Here is a 10,493-nt window from a genome sequence, read left to right as displayed (position 1 = left end):
ACTCCCGTTTACATCAGCCATGGCCCTGGCTCCCTAGACAAGTTGTAAATTGCTTCACGAAGTGAAATACCTAACTCTAACCATCCAAAACATTTTTCGCCGGAGCGAAGCCATTTCGAAATCACAACTGTCATATTTTGTAACTAGTCTATACGAGACTGGCGTAACAAACCCAACTCTAGTTTCCCGCCGCTCCATAGAATTCAAGAAATGCTAAAATCAAACCCCCACTAATAATAAAGGCGAAAGAAAGAAATCTTTGTTACTTCTTCACGTCTAAACGGCTGGAACTATTTTAATAAAATTTGGTATGGAATTAGCTGACACCCTGGATTAACACATAGGCTACGTTTGGACGCGGGTAATACCGCAGGGCATAGCTAGTATCTTCTTAAAAAGTAAACTGTTACGTATTACGTATAAGCTTATGCAAATTATAGCATGTTGAAAAATGCGTTTCAATTACCTCTTCACCCTTGCGAGACGTGAACAGCTCTTTGGCCATGTCCTCTGCCATCAGTCCGCTGAGAACTGTGCAGGTCATGATCTTCAGATTTATATCGATCCGCTGTAAAGTAATAATGCCGCTTAAATAAATTACATCAATGGCATAAAATACTATAAGACGCTTGCGGAGGATTTTTTTTATCGCATCAAATATCAAATATTTGGGCAATAACTAGAAGTTGTTTCCTCATCAGCCAGAGTTTTGACCGTTCCAAATCCAACCCGCTTGCCAGATAATATTTTAGGGTACCTGCCAAAGCCACAATGACCCAAACTTTACGATGCACCAACGTTCTTACCTATATTGGGAGCATGCGCTGACAAACTTTCAGTTTTATGAAATAACGTAGGTCTGGCGTTTACTACAGCCCGGTCTCTGAGCACGTAGAATTTTGTCCAATGACCCTAAGCTACCCATCCTTATCGCTCGCGCGTAATTATGTTGTTGTCGCGCTCGCACACTCACTGCGGGCGCCCGTCGCACAGTCGCGACAGCAACATAATTACGCGCGAGCTATAAGGATGGGTAGCTTGGGGTCATTGGACAAAATTATAGAAGTAGGTATCTACCTGCAATATGTTGAGCAACTCCTGCATAAACTCCGGGTTGAGCATGGCTTTGGTGCTGACGTGGTAGTTCTGCAGGTTGATGTAGCACTGCACGGCCAGCCGCTGCGCCTCTATCGGGTTGTCTTTGACTGAAAACCACAGCATTTAGATGGTCAGACAAATCGAATGAACCTCTTTAAGGCGATTATCACACTGCACCGCGCTCCGCCGCGGTACGCGGGACGACAGATTTAATCATTGTATGCAAGTACCTCAGTTTGTATAGAAAACACGCGCGGCACAACACACTGACAACGCGTCTGCGCGCGGGATTCTTTATATGTAGCCACGCGGGCCGCGGCGGAGCGCGGTGCAGTGTGATAATCGTCTAAGACAAGAGAGAATACAGAAAAGCTATGAATCGACCTAGACGAGAATCTACACTTAACAACAAGGTTAAGGTTTGACGAGGAACATGAACAGTTAGAAACATATGAAATGAAAACCTTTCATGTCATTACGACTTATCGCACTATTTATAAAGTTCTTCATGCCAATAGATGGCGTTTTCTGTACATCATAATTATATGCTTTAAATTTCTAAAAGTAATACAGCAAGGCTAAAAGGAAGGACTGTACCTAATGGAGAGAATTATTAGACACCGACAACAGCGCTCGATATTTGTGTGTATTTTTTTCCTTTCTTGTTTTGTGTGGTGTACATAAAGTGTTATCTATCTCAGNAATGAACGGTCCTGCGCTGCCCGCATCCAGGCTCTTCCCGCGACCTTTACCAGATCGTCGGTCCACCTAGTAGGAGGCCTGCCCACGCTACGTCTTCCAGCCCGTGGTCGCCACTCGAGAACTTTCCTGCCCCAACGGCCATCGTCTCTACGAGCTATGTGCCCCGCCCACTGCCACTTGATTTTAGCAATTCTGCGAGCTATGTCGGTTACTTTGGTTCTCCTGCGGATCTCCTCATTTCTGATTCGATCACGCAGGGAAACTCCGATCTCAGTACTCACACTTCTTGTTAATGTTCCTCAGAGACGCGAAGGTCTTCGGCTCCACCAGGCTGAAGGCAGCTTTCGGGATGATGCGGCATAGTTCTGCCAGGGCTCGCAGCGAGTTCATGCGAATGTAGAACCAGACGGCAGCATCGTCACCGAGGATAGCTGAAGCAACGACAATTATTATCATCATAATCATCATCATCATCAGTTCAGGATAGGAGACAGAGACATACAGACATGAGAAGTCAAGCAACGGTCGCCGTCTACATATGGCATAAAGTCTCAATGATGTTATTTCCGACATCTTTCTTTCTCAACAATCGAATAAGAGCCGTATTAAGAGCAATATGTTGGTATCAGACATTCTCACTGCAGCCAGCAGTAGCTTGCTCATGCTGGCGACCCCATGGCTACATCGTCTCTCTTGACAATCGAAAAAGAACCTTATTCCTTACTGCACAAAGTCTCAATGAATGATGTTAACATGCTCTCTCTCGACGGTAAAAAAACAACCGTATTTCATACCGCACAAAGCCTAAATGATATTGGTATCCGACATCCACACAGCAACCAAAATAAAATAAAAAAACAAAATCAAAAAATAATATTTATTCAGTTTAGACCACAAGTGGCACTTATGAACGTCAAAAATCGGCAGCAGCTTGGTCATGTTGGCGACGCCCATGGCCGCCTTCTCTCGTTTGATAATCGAAAAGGAACCTTATCCTTTGCTGAATAAAGGCTCAATACACTACACTTACACCGCACATCTCCCTTTCTCTCAACAATTGAAAAACAACCTTATTTCTTACCGCACAAAGCCTCAATGATGTTGGTGTCAGACATCCTGACAGCAGCAGGCAGCAGCTTGGTCATGTTGGCGACATCCATGGCCGCGTTCTCTCTTTCGACAAACTATAATGAACCCTATTCCTTACTGCACAAAGTCTCAATGAATGACGTTAATATGTCCTCTCTCGACAGTCAAAAAACAACCTTATACCTTACCGCACAGAGCCTCAATGATGTTGGTATCGGACATTCTAACAGCAGCCGGCAGCAGCTTGGTCATGTTGGCGACATCCATGGCCGCGTTCTCTCTTTCGACAAACTATAATGAACCCTATTCCTTACTGCACAAAGTCTCAATGAATGACGTTAATATGTCCTCTCTCGACAGTCAAAAAACAACCTTATTCCTTACCGCACAAAGCCTCAATGATGTTGGTGTCAGACATCCTCACAGCAGCAGGCAGCAGTTTGGTCATGTTGGCGACGCCCATGGCAGCATCCGCAAGTAGTTCCACGTTGGAACTGAGCAGCTGGTGGCAGAACACCAAGTCCGTGCCGGTTTGGTAGAGAGCCTGAGAAATTAATGGCATATGGATATTAACCGTCATCTGTGCTTAGTGCGAGTTTTCATTGAACGACGTCGCTAGCGAGTGCGTCATAAATACCAAGAAGATTTTAGTTCTTGGAAGTATCTGCCAGAAACGCTGTACAATCTGTGATTTTTTAAGCAGTCTCTAGCGATGATATTTGGTGTAGACCAAGCTCTCAGGTATTTAGTCTCACTGCAGGTACACCATCCTTTCTAATTACCTACTTTCTAAAGCCTGGTCCGTGAGCACGTAGAATCCCGTCCAATGACACCAAGCTGCCCATCCTTGTCGCTCGCACGTAATTATGTTGCTGGCGCGCTCGCACACTCACTGCGGGCGCGCGTCGCACAGTCGCGATAGCAATATAATTACGCGCGAGCGATAAGGATGGGTAGCTTGGGGTCATTGGACGGGATTCTACGTGCTCACGGACCAGGGGAATTATTTTGGCCTACAAACCCAATGCTAGCCACTACAGCACTGGCCAGACAGGTTGGGGAGCCCTGATGTTCGCGTGTTTCTTTTTTAGTTTCGTTCCTACCTTTTACAACAACCACGGGAAGAATGGGGTGGTCTTATTCTACTGTGCCGAAATTATAATCAGTAGAAGTTATCTAACATTTAATAAAAACTTTAAGAAAATGTAATTTATGGGGAATGTAAGATCATGAAAGGTTTCTCAGAAAAATATTACTCACTTTCAGGAGTCGGCACATCAAGCTAAATACTAATGGCATCGTAGTACCTAAGCGATATTATTTTGCATCGTTATACCACAAAAATGTGTAATCTGGTTTGTCTATTACTACTTACATCTCTCCCGTTAGAAGTGAAAGACATCTTAGTCAGCACAGCAAGGCAGTGTGGCTTCATAGCCGGCAGGGCCATCTCCAGGTAAGCCAGCAGTCGGAGGATGCAGCCCGACTGGTACAAGTGGGCAGCATTCTCTTCGGTTTCCACGTAGTTGCGTAGGACTCCTAGCACTTGGGTGTGGACGTCTCGGAACTCATAAGACTGGCGGCGGAAGAAATATGATAATTAATAAATGCAGTCAAAGCGCCAATTTTTGTAAATAATAGGACCTCTTTCACATTAGGACGTTAGAAGTGCGACATTAGAGCGGCAACAGCAGATGCCTGACTACAAATTATGAAAACGCAGTTGCGCCTATCGCGCGTTTGTCGCGCTGTAAAGTCGCTCAAATATGAAAGCGCTCTAAAGATAAAAGGTTTTAAAAAAATATTTAGGAACTTAAAAGTACGGACAGATACGGTCCACTACATATCTAAGTCTTTTTTCATTTTATCGTAATGAGGGTTTTCGCGTATGAAAAATCCGCCAGGTGGCAATACGTAGACGCGAGATCCAAATGCTGCATGATTGGTTATTTTTGACATGACATTGACAGATATGTCAAAATCCACCAATCACGCAGCAGTCAGACCCCACATTCACGTCCCGTCATCTAGCGGATCTTTCATACGCGAAAACCCTCATTAACAATATTATCACATCATCCTCATCACGGCATTGATTTGGTCTACACTGCAGAATCATGACCCTCTGTAATTTACCAGAGGCAAATTGAGACTGAGAAAGTGTAATAAATGATTATTGAACTGCTGCTAAAAATTTATTTATTTATTTATTTTAAGGACAGCCAACAAAGCATACACCTTATCTAATATAACCTTAATACATCAAACATGTGGTGTTGCCTTACTTAAAGGCTGCCACGGCATGCAAATAAGTGTACTACTAATAGAAGGCAAACACAAAAATCGCCAACAAAAAAAATCACCTCCAAAATATCGCACAGGTCCAAAACCCCAGTAGACGCCCTAAAAGTCCTCTGCACCACTTGGTCCTTATACCGGCAGATGAGCTGGTCAACCGTCCGGAGCGCCGCGTGTTGTATGGCCAGGTACTTGCTCTGCATCAGGGCTAGGAGAGACGGCCAGCTGAACTGCTGGTTCTTGGTCACTTCGGACGCGCAAACTGGGTCGTCTAGAAGGTTGCTAAGGGTCTGGGAGAAAAATAAGAACTAAATCACTTTCGTGTCGGCCGTTTGGTGTAGTGGTTCGAAACGGACTACCTACTATTCCGGAGGTTGCGGGTTTGATTCCCGCACACTACAAACATTTGTGTGCATGAACATATTTGTTTGTATTGGACTGGGTGTTTTCTATGTGTATTATATGTATGTATTTACAAAAAAAAAGTATTTAAGTATGTTTAAATCCGTTGTCTAGTACCCATAGTACAAGCTTTGCTTAGTTTGGGACTAGAAGCGCAGTGTAAAATGTCCAAGGATATTTTTTTATTTCTTATAAACTCTAATAAACTATGAGGAAGGAAATTAGGAAACTCACAGGCCTCAGATCTCTGAGGCAGTGCAGCAACCTTTAATTATTCGAAAGCGATACATGCTGGACAAAGGCCTCCCCCAAGACTTGCCATGACGTCCAGCAGTGGACGTCATTTGGACTGAAACGAACGAACGATACATGACAGCTGGAAACTTATCAAGAATCAGTTACATTAGGGCGCCTTCAAATTACAGGACTGAGAAAGCGCTGCAGTAGCGCCACTGAATTTGAAGGCGCCCTTAGTCTTTAAGTATACTGACTGATTAATGCAAGCAATTAGTGTCTAGATATACTCTTAAGCTCCTACGTTCGATAGATATCATATATTTTCAACGCAGATATCAAGGGCGTCAAGCCAGAGTCGTATAAGCAATAGCGCTAGTATTGTAGTCCTCGAGTATGTGCTAGAAGACATAAGTTCGAATCCCAAAAAGGAAATGATACCTGTAAACAGTTTTTCTGGACATCAGGATCTAAGCTGTTTTTCATTCTTGAAAAGAGACTGCTCAGTATATTCGCGGAGACCAGCTGTTCGCAGCCAAGTGGTTCCCTGGTCAGCTCCGAAAGAACTAAAGAAGCAAATTCCAAGACAAATACATCTTCCATCTGAAACCAAATTATGATGCTTTGATATAAAATGTCTATTGTCCAAAAACTACAGTCAAGTACTTTTCACAGCATGCTTGGTTAGGTATTACCAGAGTACGCATCTCACCGCTCGACGCTAAATTTTGTCAGTGTGTGCGTGCGCGCCGCATACGTATTGGCGCGCTCACATACAAACCGTGCTCGGGTGTTTCTATGAAGATGACCTACTCATTTGTATTTAGGTACTCTGGTATTACACAGGCTACGTCAAGTTGTAGAACTCCTATAGATTGTAGACTTGAATTCTTCCTATGCTGACGTCGGTCGCGTAGGCCGTATTATGCAATCGATGTCAGCACAGGAGAGAATCAATCATACAGCAATGAAGATGAATAGAAATGTGTGTCTGTCCATATTAAAACCTAAAGAGTCTCTTTCCTGGTCGGATTTAACGGACGTCCTAAGCTGCGCTTTCCGGTACGTGGCCTCCGCTCCAGAACCTTGCTGCCCCATCGGCCGTCAGTTCTGCGTACTACGTGCCTTGCCCATTGCCACTTCAGCTTGCTAATCCGTAAGTCTCAAGAATTTAAATGCTACCTTGACGAGCATAAACGCGATCTTCCTCAGGTTCTGCGAGTTGGCCAGCACCTGCTCCGGGCCCCTCGGCAGCTGGCACAGCTGCGCCAGAGCCTTCAGCGCGAACCGCTTGATGTTCAGCTCGGGGTGCTCCACGTGGGGCAGGATGTAGCGGATCGCGTTTGAATAGGACGTTGCGGTTGCATTTACAGCATGATTCATCACCATTATCGTTTGAGCCATAGGACGTCCACTGCTGAACATAGGCCTCCCCCAATGATTTCCACAATGGCCGGTTGGTAGCGGCCTGCATCCAGCGCCTTCCTGCTACCATTATGAATTCGTCGGTCCACCTTGTGGATGGACCTACGCTGTGCATTCCGGTACGTGGCCTCCGCTCCAGAACCTTGCTGCCCCATCGGCCGTCAGTTCTGCGTACTACGTGCCCTGCCCATTGCCACTTCAGCTTGCTAATCCGTAAGTCTCAAGAATTTAAATAATACCTTGACGAGCATAAACGCGATCTTCCTCAGGTTCTGCGAGTTGGCCAGCACCTGTTCCGGGCCCCTCGGCAGCTGGCACAGCTGCGCCAGAGCCTTCAGCGCGAACCGCTTGATGTTCAGCTCGGGGTGCTCCACGTGGGGCAGGATGTAGCGGATCGCGTTCAAGTTGAAGAGAACGTTGCGGTTCGCCATGTCTTGGGCGGAGAACTTGGTGATTGCTCGAAGAGTCTACGAGAGGATTAGTGAAAACCAGTGAAAAGAAGTTGGGATTCCAAGTGCAAAGGTTTGTAGGTATGTAAGCTTTGTGGTTTTATGGTTACCTAGTTCGATTCGAGCATCGATTTTCGTTGCTGGTAATTCAAATTCAAATTATTTATTCAGTAGGTACTAGGCCCTATTCTAGGACACTTATACAGGGTGTTAGGTAAATGGGTATATGAGCCGACACTAGCCCATGTTAACATGGGCAAATAAATGGTATGGTGAAGTCAGAAATTTGATATTATCATTTTATGTTTTTTAATTTTCATACAAAATAAATTTAATAAAATACGATTTCTATGAAAAATAAAATAATTAAAATGAAGATATAAATTTTCTGACTTCACCATACTATTTATATGACCATGTTAACATGGGCTAGTGTCGGCTCATGTACCCATTTACCTAACACCCTGTATACGTCCCAAATATAGCTTGCCGTACCACGGGACAATATAGGGTCCTTCTAAATCAGCTACGTTCCGTTTAATGGGAGCATGTATACGTCACACTGAATACGTTCCCAAAGTTTGAGCCAAAAATTCAGGCTAGTTTCCGAGATAATTAAGGAAACAACTTCATTTCTTATCAACCCAATACAACACCCTGTCACAAAATATAACAGAAGACAAACTCCATACTAAACGCGCTCGAGCCACGCACACATAGACACCGCTCCTAGCAAGACTGTCTTGGACGAATGCGAGCGCGACAGACGTTCGCCACACGTTCGCTGTGGTTCGCTTGAGTCACGCGCCGGTCAACCGCCTGTGATATTATTTTGTTTTGCGAAAATGAGTAAACAGAATAAGTCGTACTTAGATTAATAAAACAAAATCAAAAAAAATCAAAATCAAAAATATTTATTCAGTTTAGACCACAAGTGGCACTTATGAACGTCAATAGAAAATAATAAAAAAAGAAAAAGGTAGCCCTTATGGGGCACTTTACATGTCTCCTTATCTTTTGGGCCCTACCAGCGCTTCGAGACAAACATATGGCAAGTGCTGAGAAGAAACGCCGGAACAAACTCAGTCACCACTTATTGCCAGGAATTATCTAACGGTAAGAATAGTCAAATTTAAGTACATCAAATATGTGCAGACTGAACTGACCACGCATCCTTGTCATCAATATAGTCTCGAACCTTGTAGTACCCTTTGGACATAAGGGTATTTTTTATATGTATCTTAAATTTGTTTATTGGCAATTCGACAAGGTTGTGTGGTATTTTGTTAAATATGGTAATACATTTCCCCAAGAATGAATTACCTATCTTATGCAACCTAAATGATGGAACAGCAAGTTTATTCTTATGTCTCGTGTTAAATGAGTGGACGTCACTTTTCTTAGTAAATAAATGTATATGTTTACGGACATACATAATGTTATCAAATATGTATTGCGAAGCCACAGTCAATATATTGATTTCTTTAAAAACTTCTCTAAGCGAGTCACGTGCTTAGATTAATAAAACCTAGATAGATAGTCAGTGCACGAAAGGTGAGGCAGATTTTAGTAAGCCAGAATGGCTTACTCGTAAACGTCACATGAACTGTCAAAGTGAAAAATTGGTAAACACGTCCGACGACTTTTAATTAATTAAGACGGTTTGTGCTGTGAAAGGGTGTCTAAATACATCAGAAAAACTAAAGAAAGTGACCAGTGTTACATTTCATAAGTAAGTACTACGATTCGACGCGTATTTTGCTTGAATTTGGCTTTCAAAAATTAAATACGGGAATGATACCAGTAACAAGAAAATTTATTTCCCAATTGTTCGCCGTACAAATACACTTCCTTTTTTTATGAAATCGAGACTTTTCAGTCGATTTATCTTATTGTAATTAGGTAGGTACTTTGAATTCAATAAATAAGTAAGTACATGATGCGTTTTGTTTTTGTTAGTTATAAAATAATTAAAAACGTATTAAAAATTTCCCTACTTTCGGGAAAATCGCCTTCACTGTCTACACTCCCCAACAAAATTGACACTAATGACATAAGATTTTTGCCTCACTCTTGACGAAGCGTTTGTATGAAGACTATCCATTATAATTGTTCGGTATTTGGTTGCTTAAACTCATCACCAAATACCGAATTTTCATTTTTTAAATTACCAGTTGATTCGGGGAGGTATAGCCTGACCAGGAACATAAAAACCCTGGCATAGAGGCGCTTCAATTGCATTTGATAGTGCAACACTGAGTACAGTCGTACATGTGTTAAATTAATAGGCTAAATTTATGTTATGCTTTATGTTTAGCTCGCTTCCACCTTCGGCCTGATCGTCACTTACCATCAGGTGAGATACAGGCCAAGAGCTTCCTCGTTGTGGAAAAAAAAAAAAAAAAAAAAAAATGTATCAGGATTCAGGATTACGGGCTAATTTGATATTTTCATAAATTAACGAAAAATATTATTAAAGGTAACCTGGTTTAAATAAATTAAATGAAACCATCAATGGAGCTAGTAGGATTTATTTTATTATTCATCAATAATCAAATTCAGAACTTGAATATTCAACTGCAATGTCTGCTCATGAACGCTTCAAACTCTGTACTTCTTTCCCAATTCCATAAAATTCAAAACTTAGAATGTGACAAAAAACTTTAAAATAGGTAGTTGAAACAGACTACAGCTAATTTTCATAGTGGACTGTACTATACGATAAACATGTCAGTCAATTTGACAACCTTTGTCGGAAACATTATTCAATGAAAATATTGTCCGAACCCTTAATAT

At 42.6% G+C, this 10,493-nt stretch overlaps 1 protein-coding gene across 1 annotated transcript; it reads right to left on the bottom strand.

The window, feature by feature from the left end:
- Positions 1–466: 466 nt before the first annotated feature.
- On the bottom strand, positions 467–7,715 carry LOC114360892 (uncharacterized; the record flags this gene model as incomplete). Its single annotated transcript, XM_028315747.1, has 8 exons — positions 467–568; positions 1,078–1,205; positions 2,082–2,231; positions 3,274–3,433; positions 4,265–4,465; positions 5,253–5,477; positions 6,265–6,426; positions 7,488–7,715. Coding segments are annotated over 8 exons (1,356 nt in total), but the record flags the coding sequence as incomplete, so codon positions are not given.
- Between the last annotated feature and the right edge of the window lie 2,778 nt (positions 7,716–10,493).

This window comes from Ostrinia furnacalis, unplaced genomic scaffold (assembly GCF_004193835.3).
Source record: "Ostrinia furnacalis isolate ACB-3 unplaced genomic scaffold, ASM419383v2 OfSCF5224, whole genome shotgun sequence".
In the NCBI taxonomy this organism is placed as follows: Eukaryota; Metazoa; Arthropoda; class Insecta; order Lepidoptera; family Crambidae; genus Ostrinia; species Ostrinia furnacalis.
Note: the sequence above shows the minus strand (reverse complement) of the source record. Positions and strands in the feature narration are given on the sequence as shown.